This window comes from Orbicella faveolata, unplaced genomic scaffold (genome assembly GCF_042242905.1).
Source record: "Orbicella faveolata isolate gen_17 unplaced genomic scaffold, um_ofav_v1 contig_12, whole genome shotgun sequence".
NCBI classification, from domain to species: Eukaryota; Metazoa; Cnidaria; class Anthozoa; order Scleractinia; family Merulinidae; genus Orbicella; species Orbicella faveolata.
Genome location: NW_028301539.1, coordinates 9582501 through 9607847, shown reverse-complemented (window position 1 = coordinate 9607847; position 25347 = coordinate 9582501). Strand labels below are relative to the sequence as shown.

Here is a 25347-nt window from a genome sequence, read left to right as displayed (position 1 = left end):
AGCATACAGCGCTCGTTCCTTATGCTTAGGCGTATGTCAACCATGTCTCCAATAGACATAAAAGCGACATAAGCATAAGTATCAGCATACGAAAAACGCAAGATTTTTATATTCTTATGCTTGTACGTATCTTTATGCCCTGCCGTCCACTGGCGCATGAGCTTTTTTATACTTATGCTTATGTTCGCGTCTCAAGTGATGACCGGACATTCAGACATTCCTGGAGGAGAAAAATGACCAAGACCTGGGATATTACATAATATTATTATTATTATATAGCATTATTGAAAAGTGTTAAGTAAAAGTACGTGGCCGTGCTCGAATTTGGAAGAAGCATGAAAGAAGCTTTTGTAATTTTACTTAAATCAACTGCTAATTAAACGAGAATTAGGGCTCAAAAAACTTAAATGGGAGTGGAGAGCTAAATTTTTGTAATTGTAATTTATGTTCTTAATTTTGTTTTTCAATAGTGACCTTTCACAACATCGAATTCTAAAGATAATATCAAGATGAATTACACTGTATACTTAGCTTATGAATACATCTGCTTCACATGTGGGAATGAATGCAGGTTAATTAATGATTTTAAAAATAAATCCTCATCCAACTATAATAGCTGCTATAAAACAAAGTGGAGGATTTGAAGAACAACTTGGCGGGGGTTTTAGAGAAACTTTTCTCTCAAAGTTTCGAGTTTCGAAATCTGTCTGAATTTATCAAAGAGTCTTTGTCCGGTATTGCCAATGTACAGTGATGTGCTATTAAAGCTCAATACTGGAGCCAGAAAAGAGCAGGAAACCCATAACATTACTTGTAATACAGAATTATTGACAAATACCGATTGCGTAAAAATTACTAAACTTCTCCTCAAGAACTGTGAGCACAAATGAAGCGTTTCTGGCTACTTTCAAATTAAAATATATAGTTTCTTAGTTTGTTTAGAAAACGAAAGAAATGATATGGATAGCAATGTGGCGGGTTTATTTAAGGATATTGTAGAGACGTCAGAAACCTTTATGTACTTCTCAGAGCTCCTTTATGCGGTATTGCAAATGTACAGCGATATATTGTGCAAGACAAAGTTCTTTTTTTGTGCTCATAAATTAAACCGCAGACACTTTTGGAGCCGGAAAAAGAACAAGTCCTATATTACTTGTAATACAGCATTATTGTAAAATGTCGATTAAGTAAATGGACTTAGTACATCCTCCTCAAGAACTTAATTTGAAACAATACAAGTGAGACGTTTTGACTACAGCAACTCCTGTGGAACACAATACGGGCTAGCTTCCGAAAATCTAAATCGTAGTGCGGAGGCATTGGAGGGAAATTCTCACTTTCTTTGAGCTAGTTAAAATGGTTGGTTATGCATCTTAAACTTCCTATCAAAGTCCTTTTAAAAGTTTCGGTGTTACTTATATTTGTATGAGCTGTTTGATTGGTTGATTTGAATCACGTTACGTCTATAACCAATCACAGAGTCTGTTTCATTTTGTGTTAGACAAAGTAGAGAGACGTCTAGTATTAGTTAAATATCGGTCCTGGCTATTCAGCCTACTTTAGAGAGTACTTTTTCTGCTCCCACTTTTTCTGCTCCCAACTGTACTTGGATGCAGCAATTATGCTGATACTCTGCTTGATAAAATATTATTATTATTTTTAATTTCCTCATTAGACAGCGCGTCTCGGCTTAGGTTTTACGACGCCATGTTAGAATTTTGATGATGTTAAAAATAATTATGTGCTGATCTTGGTGTGGACTGGTGGACTTCCAAATGTAAATTTCCTTTTTGTCTCTTTTTTAATAGTTATTCTGTGTCAATCATCCATCTTGTTTGTCTTATTCTCTGAATTAAGTACTTATTTACTTACTTATTACTGGACTAAAAATGGTTCTTGCTCAGTTCATGAGTTATTATTATGCATGGTATATTGTTAAAGTCTTTTTTCAAGAGCTCTGAGAGTCGATTTCAAAATTATCATACTACTATGACTGAACCAGTCACAGAAAGCATTTCTACTTTTGGAAATGCGCAAGACAATGACATGACGTTAAAACATTGCGGTTGTCAAGCCTTCCCGAGGGGAATCTGCGAAGTATACTCTATCTTGATTGCTTAGAGTCCTTCTTGGCTCGAGAATTACCGCGTAAGTTCGGGTAAATGAAAAACAACTTCACCATGGTCTGCAACGCGTGCTAATGCAACCTCTGGACAACCCAATTTGACCTAATAATTTTCGTAACAGAATAAGTCTGGGAAAGTCCCGAAGAAAAGGTTTGTTTTTAAACTTCATGGAAATAGGCGAGTAGAAGGCAAATCTAACGCGGTTATGCACCAGCTGCTGGCAGCGATTCGCTTAGGAAGCTGATGCGACATTTATTAGAGGTGTCGAGAATCGATCCACCGAGATAAACTAATTATTGAATATATCTCAAAGAAAAGAGCTCGAAGTATTTTCCTGTTGCTTTCATTGAAAACGATATGCAAATTTGAGCGCAGCCTCGCCTTACTATTATAATCTGAAAACAAAACAATATGATTTTTGTTCCTTTCATAAGAGCTACGAAATCATGAGAAGGCGAGAAGAAGTACATCACGTTTTATCAAACCCGGAAAAGCTTGAGGGTTGAAGTTAATTTGGTATGGAATATAGTTACGAAAAGCTCACTTTAAAAAAGTTGGGGAAAAGATTTCGCATTGAAAGAGCGCTTTACAAAATGATTTTACCACCTCATTAAACTTTAATCGATCATCGCAAAATGAACGCTTGTGCGTAAAAGCCGTGAAATAAATATAATCCCGGTCTTTTGATTCAATTCATGGCCATGGCGTTTCAAAGAACAGAATATCTTTTTCTTGAAATCTCTATTCCTGGAAGAATTTAAGTTTGAAAATTCCCTCACTTTACCAAACAAAAACAAAAATTACCCCAGAACTTCTTTACACAGTGGAATTAAAACATGCACATATAAAATATTCTGCTCAGGATAATATTTGCTAGCAGATGAGACAATACACTTTAGATATATCATCTAACAAATAAATAGGCCCACGACTTGAATTAAAATGTAGCGTTTTTTGAATTGTAAGCCACAATTAAGAATAGTTCTTACCAAGTGCAGCTTGTTTGACAACTTGAGTTGTACACTTTGAATTGTTAGGGTTTAAATCGCACGTTTCCTTTGTTTTGTTTATCTTCTTTTCCTCTTCACCAGTTTCACCAAGGCCTTTGCAGTTCTCGCTGCCATTTTCCGAAGAAGGGTTTTTTTTCCTCACGTTCCTATATTGCCTCTCAGATACATATAGCGACGCGAAAACAGCAGAGGTTATAACGAACACCACTGTGCACGCCAAAAGAACTTTTTCCAGTTTTGTCATCCCATTTCGCCGACGAAGATGTACAACCGCTTCGGGTCCGCTCTCGATTTCCGAGACGTCTGTCCCGTTTTCCGCTCTGCTGTACTTAATTTTAAGATCCGCCATTTTGTTTTTACGTCTAAACACTGTTGTACATACTTAAGGATTTTTAAATTAAATCGGCAATGCGTATGGACAGACTTTCTTCTTTCGTATTTCGCGACGTATGAAATCAAAGCCGGCGATGATATGGTTTTGAATGCACAAATGTCTAGTAATTAAAGTATTCTTCTTTGTCGCACAAAGGAACACCTTGCAGAGTTATAATTAGCTGCATACTGTTTGACGTGGCTTCCAAGTGAAGATTCAATTAATTCTTTTTTGACACGAAACTTCTCGTAAGGGTGCAATATATCATATGGCGTCCAAATTTCATCAAGTGGCTTTTTGAGATTGTGAGATTGGATTAATTTGGCTTGCACTCTTTAAGGAGGTATCGTTTTTTTTTTTTTTGTTTTTGTTTTTTTTTTCATCGATATTTTACTGAATCAATTCCATGTTTAGTTCCATTACTTCTAAAAAAACAGTAACGATCTCGTCGAACCCCCCGGCAACTACATGTATGTTGCCCTCCAAGCAAAAAAAATCAAATCTGAGTCCAAATTGTTACGAATCATAACCGCAGAGCATTTATCGTGACCAAAGGGGACTCGGGACTCCAGTGGTATACAATCTCGAATAGTAATCACACAGGAATAGTGTTGATTCTGAAAAGTCTTGATTACAGGCCAATCGACCACGCCCAGCCATAAAAGAAAACAAATTAAAGAAAATGGTTGTGTTAACGCCATTCTCAATTACCACAAAAGTGATTCAGTCAAATTGGGCTGTGACAAAACTCCCTTAGTAGAGCGATAAGTTCCAAATAGCGTCTATTTGTTTTAGCCTTTATATTGCGTAGAGCGATTTGCCAATTTCCATTTCTTTCACACAGGTTTAACGTAAAATCTGCTATTGCTTGTGAAAAATGAAATGCTCAGCATTTCGCCAGCGTGGGGCAATGAACGAATCCGATGGGAGTTGACCCAATGACCTTCAAGATACCGGTTGGGTGCTCTTCGCACTGAGCTACAAGAGAGGCTCGTGGTTAGCTGGGAGAATTTACCAGGGTCATTTGTTAACGGCTTTTAATTTCTTCAACACCTTATACTTTGTGACATTGCACAGGTGTAAATCGTGATGTGACTCTTTTCTTTCATGTTTAATATAGCAGCAAATTGACAGATTAATGTTATGTCTTTTCTACGTAACCGGAATGGTCGAGTTGTAGTTTGTGCATGTATTTGTTGCTCAGATTCCATCTTTGGACTGTTTGTCACCAAAAAAATAATAATAATAATTAAAGAAATAAAAATAAATAAATAAACATACGACAATTTCAGGGGAAAGGACTTTTAAGTGCTCAGTTTTCAGGCAGTAAGTTTACCCCCCCCCCCCCCCAAAAAAAAAAACAGAACAAAGATCAACTTTGGTAGTCTGGGACAATTCAGTAAAACAAGAAAAGGAACAATAGCACACGACTTTCAAATGTAACGGTGGTTGTCATTATTGATATTTCTAAACAAAATAACTAAATTTTAACCTTTCTTTAATTTACAATATTCAGCCATCTCTTCATGTCTTCAGCAACGCGCTAAACCTCGCTCGCACAAGAGAGGGGAGGGTAAGGGGGTTTAGAATTTTGAGAAAGTAGTGAAATCCAAGACGGAGGATTTTGGATGGCAGACATGATGACGTCATGTAACACCATATGACCTTATGGCCAACAACAAAATATGTCATCTTGTGAAGCAAGCCGACAGCTATTTTATGAAACGCAAAATAATTTGTCTTATTACAACGAAAATCCAGTGGAGGGGCTCCATCCACTAACCGCACCTCCCCGCTTCTTTCACACACATTTTACCGCAGTGGGTGTGTGTGTGTGTGTGGCGGGGGGGGGGGGGGGGGTAATGAGTTTGCGTGTCCCTCCGTCTCCGAGGATAATCTTGATAATTATCTTTACAGCTCAAAAAAAGCAAAATAGATTAAAGATAGAAATCTGTCCCCTAACAAACCGCGATTTGCATTCGTTTCAAAGAAGGATATAGAAATGATTTCTTCAGCTGACGATAAAAAAAGGAGGTGTAATTGTGTAGTCGTGCATACAGTATACAATTTGACCTAATTTGACAATGCACAGTTTTCGAGGAAATGAAACTGATACATTTCGACTACGAGTCAGTATCCTTGCTGGTTCGATACCAGCTGCCTCGTACAAACACGATCAGGCGAGCTCTTGGTAAGTTTGACTCTTAAGGTTAAATCACTTCAAATCCACATGAAAGTGTATGCGAACGCGTATAAAGGAAAAGGGGAAAATTTTACGTATGTTGAAAGAACTGACCTGAAGCAATAAGCACACAGTCAGCTGGGTCGCAAGCTGCCGGTTGTGATGCTACCGTTGGTGGTGCTTCTGTTGCTGTTGGAGTCGCCTTAGCAACTTGCAGCGCGTACAGAACGATGAAAACGACTGCAATAACCAAAACGATCAACAGCGCTACAAGGAGGAGCTTTTCCTTTCGCGAGCTTTTCCTCGTGAAGGTCAACTTTTCGGTCCCTTGATCAATATGGAAAGCCTCTCCGGCTTCAATTTTCTTTTGGTACTTTGCATAGGACATGTCGTTACAATGTGCTTACACCCAGAGCTGCATTTATAGAAGAGTCTACTTCAGTAACAGTACAATAGCAACCACGCCGAGCAGCGGAGTAGCTGTACCAGGTGCCGTTGAAACTCTAACCTTCTTTTGCCTTGTCACACTATCGGAAGATTGCCAAGAAAATCGCGTGACTGTAAGATTGTATACAAAATGCAGCTAATTCGTTCTTTATTGATATTCACACCGGATGTAGTTTCTTTTGTTCATTGTTGTCTAGCTAGTTACCAATACCTCGCTTTAGTTTTAGTCTTTTTAGATTTTGTCATATTTTGTAACCGTCACCTCTGAAGATGTGCTGTAACATATGAAACGTGAAGTTGAATATACCATGCGCAATCTATGTTTGTTACCGCTGTTTGTTTTCTCGATCTCCATATAAGAAAATATGAAACACAGGATTCCCTGTGACCTAGATCATTCGAAGAACAACATTTTCAGTCAAAATTAGAGGTAATAATGTCAAGTGTTATGTAAATTTAAACCAGATAAGACGGTTTTTTTTTTCTTTGCGACTTTTTGCCGACCTCTCTTCGGGCTAAAAATCCCATGATGTAGCTCCACCTAATCCACCTGACGTGTCGGTTGCTTTGATCTGCACGTGCCATACGAGCACATGTCATGTTAGAGAATCTGAAGGCGTTTGTCAACTACGAAGACCACACTTTTCTGCGACCAAAGTGATACCCTTTGTTATTTTAGTTAGAAGATACTATCTGAGTGACACTTCGTAAAGATGCGCTGACTTTATATCTGCTAAAGGGCAACCAGCACCATTGCAAGGCTCTTTGTACTTGGCCTCTCGAAACTATAGGTTACAGATTAAACAAGAACTTGAGATTTTAAAGTGGTGCAGGCCAACTGCTAAAAGAGATTGTTACTGATCGACGCAGTACAAATGAGAAACTTAAAAACTTTAGCTGAGTATCTCTCGGCTGAAAAATGGCAATGTTTTTAATGAAAACACTCAGAAAACTGTAGCTGAGTGTGCAGAATATCAAGGGAACCCTTGGTTGACATTGATATTGTCAGTCGCGTCATTGCCACGTGGTGTAATTTTATCCAGATCGTAGCATTCTTTTTGTAGGTTCTCATTGCGTTTATGGATGGAACTCCAGATGGCCGTAATTCTAGTTTAAACTCGGTCAGATTCACTTAAGCCAGTTGCAGTAAGTCGGAGATTGGAATAAATTCATTACATGATCCTTCGGAGTCGACTTTTGCGTCAATGATGGCTCAATTGGGCAAGAAACAAACAAACAAAAAACATTCTCGAAGGTCATCGCGCTCATGTCAAGAAACTTACCACGCAAGTTTGAAATGCCAATTTTGAGTCTTCGTTATAGAATGAACTTTCGCAACGAAAGATGATACTCGGGGAAAAGCTCGAGACCTTGTAGGCCTCGATGGCAAGATTTTGGAATTCCAAAATGGTTTAAATGACGATTCTATGGAAAACCAAGTTGCTGACAGAAGCGAAATCACAGATGAAATCACGTGGAACGTGGGCCGGGCTCGAATGCCCCTGGTCTCGATGGTCTCGACTTTGAAATTTATGCGGATCCTCTCAGCGCTTCAACTGGAAATTTAAGCTTAAGTCCTCGAACTGGACTACTCTCGAAAGGAGCAGCTGTAGATTGGAACATCGATTTTGCCCCAAATTAACAAAATTGGAAATGGACTGAACTTGTATCTGAGCTGGATCGGTCTTTAGTGCTCCTCATCCTCAGCCAATGCAGTGGTGGTTTACCTGGTAATCAAATCCCGAACCAGTACTCAAGTCCGACTGATTGCGTCAAAGACTCGCGTTGCTCCACCAAGAAGCAGACCATTCCAAGGTGGGAACTCTCGGCTGCGTTAATACTGGTATGATTGACTGAGCGTGTCACGACAACACTAGTACAGTGCCTCCTCCGCTGCTGGAAAGACTCAAGGAATGTTCTGTACTGGATTACTGAAGAGGAAGGATAAAAAAATTGGAGCAGTTCCTCAACCACAGAGAAGGAGAAATCAGACAACTCTTGCCGGTTGACGGATATACTTGGGCGAGGAAAATCCAACGGATCTAGCATTAAGAGGAGTGAATCCTTTATCACCAGTAAGAAGCGCTCCTTGATGACATGGACTAACATTGATCTCAAGTCAACAAGAAGAAGGGGAAACAGAAGATGTATCTGAAATGATTCAGCCACCACAAGAGTGCATGAAGGAAATGAAAGAGCAGGCAGTACGGAATGTAGAAGAATCAGCCACACTCCTTGTGTAAATTAAAAATACACCAAAAGTAGGGATAGTACATGTTATGAACTGTGAATTCTCCAAACAGTGTAGAGTACTTGCCTGTGTCATGCGCTTTGTGAACAACCTTTATTTTTAGGAACGCTCTCAAAGTCCATCAGTCCTGTGAGTTCTGGAGGTCTGACCAGTCAAGAAGTCATACAAAGCGAGCTATCATTAGATATGCCTGAATTCAGATTCCAAGAAGGATACCCCTTTGCAAGCACAGGAGTACACTTTGTTGGACCACTGTTTGTGAGCACTTGGTCAGGAAAATTACATGATTACCGTGACGCCATCGTTTTCGAAAAGTTCTGTTTTCAAATTTCTTTACACAAAGAAACGAAAATCCGGGGTTTTCACATTCCTCCTGTTTGAAGAGTGTTTTCGAAAAGTTCCGTTTTCGTGACGGACTAGTGTGGACGGTAGGCCTAACCGTAGAGATTTTCAAGACGTAAATTTTGCATCACTTTGTTACAAAATCTCGCAACACTTCCGTCATACAGCTGCTCTCCAACAAATAAACTGTACAAGTTTTGTAGCAGGTCAAAATTATTTTAGTTTCACTACAAGGCACTTTGAATCAGTCAATCACGCTCAGTCTGGATAAGACAAAAGTATGTTTAATCAAACGTTACGCGAAAACAAAACTGGATGTTTAAAAATAACATATAAAAATTCCCATGTGTGTTAAAGCGCATATGCCGTAACATTTTTTCCGGTTCTTGTACTAAGAACACATAACAGGATGATGCTTCGAAATTTAAAACCCGACTGAAAAATAAGACATTAAAATCAATACCTTTCGAAACAAGGGACATGGTCTTCAGACGAAAATCTGGGAAGAATTCCGTTTCTGTTTTCCTCTTGCGAAAATTAAAACCCGTTAAGCAACGAAATCACTGCGCAAAGCAAATTAAAGTTAGTAGAGAAAATGATAATATTGGTAATCAAGACAACAGCAGTGTCGAAGCATTGTTAATAATTCTGAAGATTCCTTTCGCTTTCATCAACTTTCTCGCGCGCCTTACTGTTATACGTGATCATTTTTGTTAAGAACTTCACAAGTATTCCGACGATGCGATGCGTTGATCACTGCATGGTTTTACTGGCAAAGAAAACTCATCTGCATTCGGCGATATAGATAAACAGTGAAGTTGACCGCTAAACTTATTTCCAGACCTGTACTGTATGAGTGCTGTCTAACTCAGACAATTACTTATAATTCTTCCGAAGGCCTGAAATTCACACCGAAATTAAGGTAACAAATACACTTCCACATCTAGAAAACTGAGAATTAAACATGAATTTTGATATTCAATGCCGGTTGAGAGGGCAGGACTGAAGAGAAAGCGAGCTGACATCTGCTTCCGTTATAAATTCTATATGTACCTAAAAATTACTATTTGCAAATTTTACTGGCTTTTCTGTCTCAAATTGTGGTGACACTTGCTGTGGAATGTTAATTCTGACATGATCGTAGTATATTTGATTTGATAGGCAACAAAATGCGACTGTAGAGGATTTCATGTGGAATGGAATATTATGCAATGTCATTATGTTAAACTGGTACAGAGAAATTAGTGCTTATATATGAAAGAAGGCTTCAGGCATATTCCACACGGACGTTTGTACTAAACAGACTTGCCTTTACTATTTCGTTCATCGAGTTTTAACTCGTAGATCGACCGACATGACTGTCACGCTAACGTGAGGGAATTTGTGCTAATGTGTCTACAAGACCCGATGCGGTAAAAGTGTTTTTTGCGGATTCGAATGGATATATGGCTGATGAATTCAATTGATGCGACTCTTAGCCCGCGGCTTGCACAAGAAATTACATAGAATTAAATAAATTAGTTCTTTGTTATTATTAACTAACCTGCCGCAGTCAGAATAGCTGTTGCTTTGGAGTGAAGTGTTGGAGATGTTGCGTTCCTTGTGGTTGTTGTGGTTGCCGTTGTCATTTTTGTCCTTTCTGTTGTTGATATCTTACCCTTGGAGTTTCCTGTAGTGCCAGAATTTTTCTTCTTGGAAATTTCATGAGCGTACAAAGCGATGAAAACGATTGTAAGGGCAATCAAAACAATAAACATCGCCGCACAGAGGAGCTTTTTCCATGACAAGTGTTTCCTCGAAAACGTCACTTCATTACTTAATACATCTACTGGTTGAACAGGTTCAGTTTCCACAGAATCTAACAGCTTAAAGTATTTTGCCATATCGTCGACTTTCGTGACAACTTTGCCTCTTTAGGAACATTCACTACCTCATGTAAGCCAATGTTACCGACCTCACGTTAGCAACCGCTCCTGCATGGAGGGCCGGGCAAAAAACAGAAACTGGACCGACAGTCCTGTTACGCAAGCTTAGAAAAGTGCTTTTTGCAAGACTCATGCGATGGTATATGTGATTACAATGACATTTCGAATATGAACAACTTAATTTATTTCGTAATTAATGTAGATTGATGATAAAAGAGCTAGAAAAATATGTAACGAGACGCCTAAAGGCGATTCCGTGGGATGCTTTGGCTAGAGAGCGTAGCATTGGAATGAATTCTGAAGTTACAGTAAAGTCCCACGATTAATCCGTTAGATCAGCCATAGAAATAACTGAAGAAAGTGTTGACGAAACCGTCACTGTGTTTTTAGTGGAAAATAGGGTAGGCGGAAAATTACTGTGCGAGCAGAGTCTCCTTCCCCGACTCCTATTTCTTCTTTCCGGGTGATCTACAAGATGGAACGAGAGTGTGCATGGTGTTTAGAAATGGCATCAAAACTAGCAGAAGTAATATTGCAACGTGGAAAATGGATTTTTTTTTTTCTATCACTGACGTTGAGAACTGCCAGAAAATCTTTGAGACATGAATGGTAACGCAACGTTTTCATTATTTGAAGACTAAAATATTGTGAAGGGCTGTATTGCCGTCAATGAACGTAACGAATCTACTAAAACATTAACAGGCTAAAGAACTGATTGTCTGTTAATAATTAGAAGCTCTTTCCAAGAACTGAAGTACATTAACAAAAGTATTGATTTTCCTTAGAGGCTCACTTGTGTGAGAGAAAAACGTAACGCAACGTAACGCAACTGGTTGATAATGTGTGCTTGTTTATTCGAGATAACAAAAGGATTAAAGAATTTTTTTTTCTAGGCCGGATGAACACGCAGGTTCAGTTGTTAAACTCGTTGATTCGTTTGGCAGGCCGAGTGAACAGTTAACGAGTGCTTTTTTCATAGTCCAATTCAATACACAAATTCGAAACACTTTCTAAAATGTCTTACCTTCTGTTTATTTCCTGAACTCGTACATGTTGCTACGAGCACTACACTTTCTACACAAGCTACTCCTTGCCAGAATCGCAGAATCTTTCAAAATTGTACATTACTTTTACCACTGTCAAAGTCACGTCATCTTGCATATGCTTCCGTAACCCAGTAACAATAGTTCCAGCTGTGACGTACATTTCATTGTCAATCAAATTTGTCGTTTTACGTCGACAATGAAAAAGGAACCCCGGGCCAACCTTACCGTGGCCTGCCACAGGCATCCCACGGAAAAATAATATGTCCTTCCTTTGCTTTCTTCAAGGAAGGGCTAGCACTCGAAACTTATTAACCATGGCGGTTAATAGACCCTTATCAAATTTGAGTTAATAATCACGGCGATTTGATATTTTACTTGCCAAACGGCGACAGTGATCTTTTTTTTTTTTAGAATCGAAAGAACAATGATCAGCACAATATATCTATAAAAATCATGATATATTTATAAGAAAGCATATGTCCAGGTATTATAGTACCAATGGACGGTGCGAAGTGGTCTCAGTGATGAACTTAGCTTGTGTAGAATAACTTAATTATTATTAAGTAAACAATATGAGTAAACAATATGACAGTTACCTTATATTTCTTTAAACCCTTTCCCAGCTAATACGTCCCTTTGTGAGCACACATAACAATTATCAACCCTTTTTACGTCATTAAGCCACAATAAAATAAACATCGGCGTAACTAAGGCATTGAATGAATCATGTTGATCTCTTTCGCCATACCGTTTTTGAAGTAGCGTTGTTTGCTTTGTCGCTTATCTTGTCAGCATGCTGAAAAACTGTATATGCTGAACGGAATGGAGTTAACATGAGAATACAAATAAAGCAACCACCGTCTTGAGCCAGAACCGGCATTTTGTAATCACAGTGGCACACAAAGAATCTGTTTTTTGAAATATCCTGACCAAGACAGTCTCTGACAGATTAGCTCGTTTTTCAACAACAAAGGTTTCAGAACTGTAGTTTTTCACGCAACACGTTCATAAGATTTTCCTACGTGAGCAACAAGTATCATCAAATGTCCTTTAAACCGTGTAGCACACCTAGCATAGCATTCTGATTGAGTTTGGAAATCTCATAAATCGGTCCAATTGGCCATTCTTAGTCTCTAACGAGCACAATTTGGCTCGATGATAGTGACGAATTGGAGCCTACAATGCCACAAATATTCTGTATTTCTGCCAACATTTTTGGCGGCTTTTTTTCCCCCGGTATTCGACAAGACATAATGTTCAAACTTCAATATTTGCTAAGTCAACCAACTGTTGCGTATACCGCATATTTTATGTTTATGTAAACCGGAGGTTTTAGAATTCCAGTTTCCGATCACGCCACACTTTGCAAAGAATGTATTAAGTAGCAAATATCAACAACTGTCGCTCGAACTGCCCAGCACACCTAGCATGACATTCTGATCGAGTTTGGAAACCTTGCAAAATAACGACAACCGAAAATGCCGAATTGGAGCTGTAGCTTTGAACTGCAACAACAACTGAGGAACAAGCTCACTGAACTGACCTGATGCGCTGAAAATGCAACCTGGTGAAAAGCAGACTGAACAGGACTTCCTTGATGGATTTCTTTGTCCCCCTTGCTGGTCAGTAGTTGCCTTGTAATAAACTTGAAGACAATACAAGAATAAGAAAGCGCTGGCAGCAAGTGAAACTATCAACAGCGCGGCAAAGAGCACCTTCTCCCTTCTCGAGTGTTTCCTGCCGAACGTTAGTTGCTCATTCGGAATGCCTTGCTGGATGCGAATCCCTTGACCGGCAGAATCGATTTTCTTCATGTATTTAACTTCCGACATGTTGTGGAAAATCGCTTTCACGATTGTATATAACGACTGTAAGCTGTGTAGTCAACTTAAAACCTCACCAGAAGTAGGCTGGTCAACATCGGTTGGTCGGTCGCTGGCGCAGCGAAACATGGACCCAATCTCTTATTAAACTACCGTGGAATGTCAAACTAACTCTGGAATTCGATTGTCACATACCGTCCGAAAAATCGGTTTTTGGTGGTCAATGAAATAATTTTTTTTACGAAATTACGAAACTATCTCAAGAGCCAGCTATTGAACAAAAATACTATGAGCCGCAGGTTTTCTACATTTTTTTTCTTGAGATCGCGCAAGAATTAGCGTATATTTAAGTATGTTAGAATTCTAGTACCTTTCCGGCTAAGAGAACAGGTTTATTTAAAATTTGGAACATTTTTACGATATTACTGTACACACTTTTGCTCTAACCTTTTAACTTGCAAGCAAATTGAGCTAATGCAACAAAGAACCACAGAAATGGATACGTCTTCATTGGTTTTCTACCCCGTTTTTTTGCCTTTCCCGGTCACGCATCGTCGTGATCTTGGAGCCTAGAACTGAGCAGCCTCGAGGCACGAGATGCTGTTACCGCTCAGGTTCTCAAAAGATCGAATGTGGTGTATTCATTTCACGGGATTTCCGGTAGTGAATCGCGTAACGTACACGTTTATGTTACGCTACTTCATCGTATACAGACGGATTCAGCTAACGTGTTCTCCTGCCACCCAACTCAGATCTTGGGAGGTACAATTATTCTGTTTGTACATACTCTCAAGCAATCAACTGCACGATTGTAACCCCCCAAATGAGTCAACATGTGATCTGAATTGGATGGCAACAAGCATGAAAACACGTTCGCCCAATCCGTCTATGATAGGTGTTGAGAAACAGCCAGCGACTGTTATGAACAGTTTTTCTAGAATACATTCGTCTAACCGTTCTTGCAACCTACTAAATGCGACAAACAGTCGTAACCTTCTACCTGTGGGGTAAACCGGAAAAATAACATACCATAAATACAATTTAAAGTATTTCTTACATTTCAAGGGTCCGTATTAATTGTCGGAGATGTGTATATCAGATGTTTTGCAACTGCCTGGGCAGACTTGAATGCCACAAGCAAAAGAGATATCAGCTACTGAATTCCCTGCTTTATCGTGCTACATTGAGATATATCTTCAATCCGGAAGTTATTTCAGTTTACAATGCGTGTAGTCTCTTTAAGGAATGGGACACATGTTGTATTCTATACAGTGTGTTGATTGATTTCTTTCAACATTCAACAAGGCATGAGATATTTAAGGTTATTGCTATAAAAATATTGAAGGGTATCCATAATTAGCCATATAATTTCGAAACCCAGCAAGATACGAGAAAAAAAAAACAACAAAAAAACAAGAGAACAAGATGTAACCGTTCAATACATGTTTCAAGGACTCGATGACAGCACAAAGGACGTGCTACATGAGATTGGCTACTTAAAGATCAATCAATTCTATCGAAAATTGACAGGAAATCCCCCCTTGATTAGTTTAGACCAAAAAATGTCTGCAATCGAACACTAACCTTTGGCAATACACGTTTGGTTCCGTCTTCTTTTCCGACTTTCCTCACATCCACACTTCGTATGCTTAGTTTTGTGTTTCTCCGGAGCTTTTTCCTCCTTTTTGGCATTTGATGCTGGTGTGCATTCAGTTGGAGCTTCCTTCTCCTTTGTGGTATGTCTCGCTGGTGTGGATTCAGTCGGAGCTTCCTTCTCCTTTTTGGTTTGCCTCGCTGGGGGGTATTCGTTCGGAGCTTTCTTCTCCTTTTTGGTATGTCTCGTTGGTGTGGATTCAGTCGGAACTTTGGCAGGTATGGGTGGTATTAATACAGTCAGAGCTTGTTTCTCCTTTTTTGCGTATCTCGCTGAGGTGGAATCAAAGGGAGCTTCTTTCTCTTTTTTGACATGTGTCGCTGATGTGGAGTCAGCCGCAACTTCCTTCTCTTTGTGGACATGCCTCGCTGATGCGGAGCCAGCGAAAACGATAAATACCACCAGGAGGAAGTAAACGGCATGGATTTGCCTCCTTGTAAGTTCCTTCATGGTCTGATCTTGTATACACAGTCTTTCACCCTTTGAGCAACAACAAAACTGGTATAAGTACGTGTAGACGTTTTTGAGGACTCGGCAGCGCTATTTCTCAAACATTGCATGGGTCAGAAAGGTTGTAGTTGTACAATGTACGGAGTTAGCATATCATCAATTGATGTACGGAGTTAGCATATCATCAATTGATTACGTCAAAATGAAATCGAATCTCGCGCGTGTATTTTGGAGCTCGCGCGCTAAAGATGACTGCTCTATGTGTCAGCCTCCTTCGCAGAATTTCTTTGGTCTGGTCACGGAATTTATTCTCTTTTCGAGGAATTGTGGAGGATCAGCGCCCATGCCACAGCATGATCCTCATTTCACGCTAGATGCTCGTAAAAAGCGGTTTCGTGAACTAAAAATTGACTTTTTCGGATGGTCAAAGTTCAAATGATCGTACTGTTTTTTTACTCGCGAAATGTGATCTGCTGAGTGAGATACGATTTACTGTCCTTGAAAGTATAACCTTATGCTCTCTAATCTTAGAGAAACCAACCTGGTTTTGGTCTACTGCTATCTTTTTCGATTTTTTGGTGGGGATAGGGGTGGGGGATGGCCTATAGAGGCTTTTTACACCTCTTACCTTTTAACTCTTGCAGTGTTAAAGCTAAGAAAATGAAGTTTAAGGATTTACAGCACGTCCAGCAATCTTTCCTTTGAGAGAACCATGGAATGATGACGTCTTATGACGTACAAATGACATCCGTCGTTATTTCTGAAGAGCCACCATTTTAGATCCGCCATCTTGGACTAATTTTTTCAAAACGTGAAAGATAACCAATACCGACTCAAAAAAGGTCAAAACCGATAGAGAAAGCTAATGTCGTGTTCAAAAAAAGTAACAGTTGCTGCGAGAAAGTGACGTTTTGCACTAAAAACGAGACAATAAACAATAACTGACATGGCTCGCTGTCAAAAGACGGTTGCAATAGGAAAACTCCCCAATTTTGGAGTTAATCGCCTGCATGCATTTACAATTACAAGCATTCAAAGTCGGCGGAGTCCTCGATAGCCTCCTTTTTCCCCCGAGTCTGATCATAACATAGAAGGTGAAATCAAACTATATGAAACTCTGTACAAACTGACGCACCTTCCAGTGCCAACCGACAATTTCACCGGCACTTTTAAAAGGAATCGAAGAGGCTAACCATCATACCCTGCAGCAGACGGCAGATCGCTGTTGATTCTGTTTACTTTCCTTGATTATCAAACAATTAAACCACCAGCTAGACCAAAAACCGAGAGTTATTTTCCACATACTGACGGCTTACTTTACATGCGGCAAACGGCAGATTACAAAAGTGAGATTTTTTTTGTTCGGGGGAAAAAATCAAGAAAATCGTTTATCTCTGAATTGACATACGATACCTTCCCACCAAGAAATAAGTTGGATCGGTCACTGTTGATATGTAAAGAGAAATTGATCTAATGGTACGCAGGTGAAGCCCCACACTGATTTCCGTTATAATTCACACGAAAATAAAGAACCGGTGTAGTACTTATAAGCTTAGCAAGTATTTCTAAGTGGACGGATTTATTGAGACCGGAAGAGTTGGGCTTCTGTTTCATCATTGAGAGTCTTAATTTTCTTCGTGAGCATAGCGTTAAGTAAGGCAAAGAGACCTAACAGGTTTCTTATTATCTACCTGTTGAAGCCCGTTGTGATTTAACCAACGGTAAATAAATCTCGATAGTTGCTTAACACCTGGCAATCGAGAGTCATGAAAAAGTGGTAGCAATGTTATTAAAATCATGTAACCTTTTACCTTTCAGTGTGTCTTATGTATAAAGGAATCGCTTCCCAACGCGGCCACCCATTCTTTGGACTCGCTTCTTTCTAAACACTCACAGAACCTGCAACTAAATATAACTAGGTAGCAAGAAACTGAGGAAAGGTCACCAGGCAAGTGTAAACAGTACTTACAGGTGGCGATTTTAGTTTAGAAATCCATTGAAAATTACGTCCCTGATATAAGAGCTGTAGTAAATATAGCTAGCCCGTGGCTTTAAAACGAACGTTTTCTCTGCTTTTGAAGTTCCATTGTTCACGGCAGAAAAAACGGAAATATCAGTAGAAATGCCTGAATTTACTTTCATACCTTTTCTTTTATTTTAGTTAAAATATAATAAAAATTAACTAAAACAATACAAACAAAATCTACTCGTGCAATTTATGTGACAAAAAGCAAAGAGGTTGCTGTAGATGGAACAAGGAAGGAAGAGGTGGGGGAGGGGAGGGGGGGTATGGGGTTCTGGGCAGCATGCGATACAACCTCGTTTCAGAACGCTTTCTAAAGAATATCTGTCCCTCGAGTTGCATGCAGTTACAGTTTAAACGAAAAGTGTTAATTGCAGTTTAAGAATATGTACAATCCTTGCGAAACAAACTTTCACCAACCTCCAGTTCCGCAAGACACTTTACCTCACGGTGCTTCTCTTTAGCTGCGTTTTCGGTCAGCGGTTACCGGACGTCTGACGCTTTTAGGCGAAACCAAACACAGGAACTGAATTCTTGGTTACGGTTTGCTTGTGTGACTCACCTTACGATTCAACTTACGATTCTTAATGTAGTAATAGTAAACAATCCCTCGATATCGAGTAAGATAGTTGGTAGTGTTCAATCTGGTTTTGAGCAGAAGGATCGTAGCCTCCAGGGGTGATCCAGATTGCAACGGAAAATAACAAACTGACTTGCGAAGTGTTTCGTGCATGTTTTCCTAGATTTACTTCCAGTGGCCGTAGTGCTTTTCAAAAGTGCCTTAGTAAACAGAAAATACGGCCATTAGAGAGGGCAATTTTTAGACCGAAATTTCACTATAGAAAGTATTCAAATATTTCAACGGAGTCAAGGAAACAAGCCATACCATAAAGACCTTTAGATCCAGAAGCCATCCGCCTCTTCAGAATAGGTAAATTTATTTTCTCCTTTTTTTCACTGGTCTGTATTTTTATAAGGGTTAGGTTCACTGTTTCTGTTTTCTGTTCCGCTTGTTTTCTAAGCTAATGCTGGCTCTGTCCACACTCAGCCGGAGGAATTTGGAAATGGACATTTCACTCCGAAAACGCATCTAATGCTCGTATGTAGACTTAAGGTATAATAGGACTGAGAAAATTCCTTCATTGTGATTGGCCGAGTAGCGTATTCAAATCGAATTCGCCTGTCCACAAGCATCCGATGGTATCCGAATTCACTCTAGAAAAACTAGGTCTACACGTTGTGTCGCCATATTGGTTTATTGTTCGGTAAGAGACTGGACACGATTTGGCTACGTCATCGGATTCGAAAATATCTGGATTCGCCGTCCACACGTTATCGGATTCGTTGTGGATATATTTTTTTCCACTCTGGAGAGCGGATTCAAAAATATCCGGATTCGCTGTCGAATTCGCCGGATGCGTGTGGACGGAAGCCGGAAAGAAAAAGTTGCGGATTCAAAAATATCCGGATTCGCTGTCGAATTCGCCGGATGCGTGTGGACGGAAGCCGGAAAGAAAAAGTTGCGGATTCAAAAATATCCGGATACGTGTGGATGGGGTCTTATTGCACTCCATTCATACAAATACCCATACTAATTCCAGCCAGAGAAAAGGAGCCATGCCTAATTTAGTTCAGATTTTGTTTCGTTTCTAGGATAAAAAAAATAGAAATAATGAAAGCGAAAAATAAGCACTGAATGCATCACATTTTTAAAAGGATAGCAGCCGAGCTTCAAACTCTCACGGTAAAACAAGAATAATCCGTTGCATTAAATCAGTATTCCAAGGACTTCTGTCTATACCATTGTAGATTGCAAGCAAGCGGGTGCCAATATTTAACAAAAATATTTAACATTGGTGAGTATTCACCAATGTTCACTGAGCCTGAGGCGATTACTTAATTGTTTTAGAATAATTTTCAGAGGTGAATATCAAGGACAAGAAAATAACGGACTAAAACATAAAAACACAGACGCAATTGTTCGTGTGCATATGTGCAGCCGTAGTTTTAATAATAAACTTACATGTACTCAGATAGTCACAACCTCGTTCCCAGGGTCCTCTCTCTACCTCGAGAAAGTAACCTGGTTACGGTTGGTCACGTCTCTGCTAGATTTTAACAGACGGCACTCAACGGCGGCATTGATGCATTCGTTTAGAGTTTGATACGTCCAGTGTTTGGCCAAGAGATTAACTCTAAATTTGATTGAATTCATCCAATCGAAAGTTTGACGGTCATTCGATTCTATTGCAGTGAAAAATTTTATGAAGAACTGGACAACAATGACATCGGCCACGCGTTCGCGGCAAAATCCAACGGCTTTCGTTTCAAAACTGTTTAGCGGTAAGTCCAATTTTCGGTCGAAAGACTAGCTTCTCATTAAATTGAATACATCCCATCGAAAATTTGACGGTTATTTAATTCTTGTGCTGTGAAAAACTGATTAAACTAATCCGAAGCAGGCTGTTGACGGTTATTTAAAAAAGTAGTGAAAAATAAATCAACTGCCCTCTCAATCAACATCTCATACTCATAGAAGTTCAGAGAGAAACGAAGCACCGGTCAGGCAGGATCTCTGACAAATAACTTGCTTAACTTTCAAAATAATGTCTGTAAGTCAGCGCAAGTTTCACCTCCATAGACAGTGTTGCACCCTCTGTGCGGCTTTGGTTAGAATGCATAGACAAGTGACCAGCCGAAACCAGGGTACTTTCTCGAGGTAGAAAGATGACCCTGGGAACGACGTTACGATTGCCAAAATTTACTCATCGAGTTCGGCATTAAGAAAAACGAGCGAAACAACACGAAAAATAAATTCATCCGGTGCCTTCGTTTTATCGCGTAAAAGTGAATAGTTTTAGTTTGAAGAAAAATAAATTTCGGTCAATCGATCTGACCTGCTGGCGATCGACGCAACCATTGCGTTTACGATACTTAAAAGCCTTGAGTACGAGTTATTGAAAAGATTTTTGGTCCAAGGGCGACAGCAGTCATTTTGAAAATTCTCCATCCTTTCAAATATCCTGTACTTGGAATGATGTCTTCCGAATAAACGAAAACTTCATTGAGCAACTGTCTGCCATGTTTACTTGCCGAGATGACAAAGTCGGCGAGCTTAGTAACCAAGCTCTAGCGGGGTGAATATAGCGTCATATGATGAGCTTTTCGATCAATCAGAATGTCTGATTCTTATATTCACCTCTGAAAATTATACTAAAAGCTAATATCCTAACTAGCATTTGTTAATGCCTTTGTTATTGTTTTTTTATTGTAGATGCTGTTATTGTTGTTATTGCTGCTGCTGTTGTTGTTGCTATTGTCGTTGTTTTTGCTATTGTTGTTGTTTTTGTTGTTATCGGTTGTTACAGTTGTTTTCGTGCTGTTGTTGCTGTTGTTGTTTTTGTTGTTGTTATTGTTGTTGTGACTGTTGCTGTTGCTGTTGCTGTTGTTGTTGTTGCTGTTGTTACTGATATTGCCGTTGCTGCTGTTGTTATCAGGGAGTTTAAGAAGCTACGACGGCGACGCCGAGTAAAACGTCGATTAAAAAAGGAATTTATATTTTACCTACGAATCTCGCGATACCCTTAAGTCATTTACTTTGTGGTTCACGTTGTTCAGACAACGCGGAATTTGGCCATTTCACGTTGTTGTTTTGCAGAGGACGACAAAGAAATGTACAAAGAATTATAACGCACGTGCACGGCCATTGTTCTGCTCATTAAACCTTTTGTTTAGCGACGTTCCCGTTGCCGTTGACGTCGTTGCTTTCTTAATAAACTCCCTATTGTTCTTTTTATTGTTGTTGCTGTTGTTGGCGGCGGTGGTGGTGTTTTCTGAAGTGATAATGGTCACTGTCAACCGCACATATATATATATATATATATATATACGCATTTTTCTTTATTAATGTTTGACTCTAAACTTGCAGTTAATTTGTGGAACGCAGCAGTTTTAACAGGTTCTAAGTTTTCTAAAATCGAAATTTTAAGACTTAGAAATTTTTTAGTTGAAAAATCGTTCACTTGAATAATTTTAAATCACATTTTTTTTTTTTAAGCATTTCCAGTGAAAAGACTGCAACATATTCTGTAACCCATGGATGAATTAAAACTTAATTCAATATTGTTATTTAAATCAGTATGGAAAGCGGCTTAAAGTGACTCTGCGTATTATAATGTTATCAACTTTATTTAATAAAACTAGACGTGAAATCTTGTCAGCTTGGTCAAAATTTCATAATCACCCGTGCTGAAATACTGTCAAGTGACAGGTGAATCGTCAAGATTTGCAAAGCTGTCATACTGGGTTGAAATTAAACACTACCTTAATTTCGTTCGCCTAATTTATTGAAATTAAAAAAAGGAACTAAATTAGAAACAGGTAACTTTTTTGTATTGATTTTAATTTGTCACGCTTTGAAACTTCGCATGCAAGCATTTATGAGAAACAATGTACTTTAGAGTATTTCCTGCTTGGGATTGCAGTTCAATTTTTTTCGTTCAATACAAGCGGACATGTCAGGTGCACACATTCAGGGTAAACCTTTCTCACAATTTCATCTTTTATTTACCTATGTAAAACATATAATGACAAACATTCTAAGAAAAACGTACCCCTGAATAACCAACCGACAGAGGCTGTGAAAAAGCAATTATTTGCTCCATTAGGTAGGTCTGAACAGTGTATGTAGACTTCAACCAAAAATATATTTCCATCTTAATTGAACATTTTCAGAGCATTTTTTCGTTATTAAGGGACTAGTAATTTCTACTAAGATTGCTCCCTTGATCAATGTCATACATGTAATTCACAATCTTTCAAAAAAACAATTTCTTCAATTGCTAGCTCTTTATTGCTAGATTAAGATTAAAAACAATTTAAAAGTAGGCAAAGGGCGACTTGAGGATATCACTCAAATGGCCCAATTGGCTACTCGCAATTGGCTACTGTTGACAGTACCACAGGATGTAAGATTAACTTGCCTTAACTTTGGCAGCTTCCTCTAAACTAAAGAAAACTCTATAATTCATCTGTGAAAGCTTGCCAAACAAATATAAGGCGACACAGTAAGAGGACGACAACTTGGAATCGTTTTCAGTTGAAATGACATCCTGAGCAGTTTCCGAAACGCATTCAAAGTGTTAACGCACGATGGAAGAAGGATTACTTCAAAGCCACTGTCCTTTAATTCAACGGCTCACGGTCAAAGGAAGAAAAAGCTGGAAGTAAACCGTTTGTTTCTTAGTAAATCAAGCAGAAAGGAACTTCAGCGGAGTATATAACAGATTTCTATCTCGTATGATAAAAACTTTTAAGCATGGACGCGTATTCAAGAAGCACAGCTCATAAGTCCATCCAAGGAAGCATTTTGGTGCTAATGAACGTGCTCGCAGTTTGCGGGAACATCTTCGTTTGCTGGGCGGTCTACAGAAAGCGAAAGAATCTGACCGTTCCATACTTGTATGTTTTAGCGCTTGCTGTCTCAGACCTCATGGTAGCGATCTGTTGCTTTCCGTTCTGCATTCAGGCCTTTCTTGAAGATGGCTGGATTCACGGTTATGACTTGTGCCAATTCAACGGCTTTCTTATCTACTACTGGGGCGGAATTTCTGGTCCAACGCTTGCTTTAACCGCAGTCAACCGGTATTTTCGCATGGTAAAAGCGCACATATATCCCAACTACTTCACGATAAAGTCAAGTGTCTTCATGATATTAGCGGTGTGGGTGTTAACAATTTTTGACGGTTTCTTATCGACTTTCGTTGGACCAGTAATATACGAGTACGACCCACGATTCTTTTTCTGCATTGGAACTTTTTCCAGCAAGAAGCACGAGAGAGCGATTGGTATCTCACTACATTTAATCCACGTATTTATTCCGCTAATAATTATTGTCTATTGCTATGCGAACGTTTTCAGGACGGTACGGCAGCATAATGCTAACGTTGGGCCATCGCTTCGCGCAGGACAGCGGAGACAAGTTGCGATGAACGCGTGGGAATTGCGTGTGACAAAGCTACTGTTTTTGGTAGTCCTTGGTTTCTTTGTGTGTTGGATCCCTGTCATAATCATTGGCCTTTTAGCCCATTCATCAACCGTGAAGTTGCCCGATTTCGCGCCTGAGTTGTACACAGTGTTGGCGTTTACTTCAGCAGTTATTAACCCCTTGATATACGGGGTGGCAAACCGTGACTTTCGACGGGAATTTCTGGCTATTTTTCACTGCAATTAAAATTACTGTTGGCCGTAGACTTTAATGTAAATATTGCGATACATAAATGTGAAAGACACGACACTTCAAAGTACCATGGAAAACAAACCACACACTCATCATTAACCGATGATTTTATTTCAGTACTATTACAGAAACTAAGAAATAATTTGTTTCTCGACAGAGGGCTGTCCATGAAGTCACCCCGTTACTTATTTTTGCTTCTCTGGGAATTCATGTTATGTGAAAACATGTCAGTCTTATTTGTGAATCGGAGTCAAATGACCATTGCATGACGCCATAATTTAGTGCAAAGGCTGCCAATGTTGAAACTGTCACTCGGCATTTCAGCTGTTTTCCCTCTTTCTTTCCTTTTTATCTAATGTAAATATAGAAAACCTAGATGCAAATATGATAGGACACACCGTACAAAATATTGAAATAAACTAAACAGAATATCAATAAAACCGAAAATTAAACCGGAAAAAGGCCCAGTTTGTGTTGAGACGTTTTTTTCTTCTTTTTTTTTTTTTTTAGCACAGAGTGACCAAGGAAGAGGGAAGCCACGTGAACAGAAACGTGACAAAACAAAATTTCGCTCGTTGAATGCCGCTAGAAACAACAATTTTTAGCGACTTAAGCTGTGTTCACATTACAGCTGGAACATTGTTAGAGTAAACATGTTTCAAGGAAACACGTTTCGGCTAAACATGTTTGTTATTGCATTGTTCACATCAGATGTCGGTTTCAAACACGTTCCATGCATGGTTGTATAATTTATGCTGTTTCATGGTACTCGCATTTGTTATTAAGTTTTGGGGCAATGTTCTCCCAAACATTCTGCTTTCTACTCATCGCCGATAATTGCCGTTGTATTTCTTCATCGGCCCATACTTCAGCTAGAAATTTGGCCTCATGATAGCCCCAATTTTGGTTCTTTCGGGCACTCGCCTCCTCTCCGCATCCATCCGCCATTTTGAACATGTTTGGTTTGATCATGATTGAAACTACCTCGCGAGGCTGTTTCAATCAAGCTCAGAATAATCATGTTTCAACCACGATTCGCGCAATGCACTGTCTGATGTGAACACTTTTCATAACGAAGCATGTTTCATTCGTGATCAGACTAATCATGTTTCGGCCTAATGTGAACGCAGCTTTATACCTTTGTACTCAGCGTGGGCACTTGAGATGCATTTTCAGTACCGTTTGAATCAACGTGATCCAGAAAGAATACATTTTGTCATCAATGAGGGAGCAACCAGAAAATTATACAGTATAACCTTCAGACGCCTCCAGTTTTCCGTTCTTTGTCAAACTGAGGAAGCAGATCCATTTTGAACCCTAAAATTAGCAGACAGGTGCTTTCAAATAAACTCCCTTACAAAAATGTGCACCGACATCTTGTCAGTTATAGATGCACAAATGGAAATGGAAAGAAAAGCTACTTAAGAGTGTCACTCATAAATATATATCGCCACCAG

At 39.3% G+C, this 25347-nt stretch overlaps 2 protein-coding genes across 6 annotated transcripts in view; one reads left to right on the top strand and one right to left on the bottom strand.

Annotated features, from left to right (window-relative positions):
* Positions 1–18096, bottom strand: part of LOC110040240 (endothelin-converting enzyme homolog) — a 44579-nt gene extending 26483 nt beyond the window's left edge. The window contains exons 1-3 of one of the 5 annotated variants that reach the window (XM_089283633.1): positions 18073–18096; positions 17441–17534; positions 15110–15659 (exon numbers count right to left, since the gene is read on the bottom strand). In XM_089283633.1, coding sequence (XP_089139759.1) covers positions 15110–15629 — 520 coding nt within the window. In that variant the 5' untranslated portion in view covers positions 15630–15659; positions 17441–17534; positions 18073–18096. Of the gene's footprint in view, positions 1–3115; positions 4294–5805; positions 6378–10274; positions 10685–13245; positions 13622–15109; positions 15660–17440; positions 17535–18072 lie in introns of those variants that run through there. The other 4 variants (XM_089283637.1, XM_089283635.1, XM_089283638.1 and 1 more) reach the window with 4 other exon arrangements.
* A 4327-nt stretch (positions 18097–22423) lies between these two features.
* On the top strand, positions 22424–24355 carry LOC149116501 (melatonin receptor type 1B-B-like). The gene has a single exon (XM_089283705.1). It carries the CDS (start codon positions 22970–22972, stop codon positions 23882–23884), a length of 915 nt encoding a protein of 304 aa, XP_089139831.1. The 5' UTR covers positions 22424–22969; the 3' UTR covers positions 23885–24355.
* Positions 24356–25347: the final 992 nt, after the last annotated feature.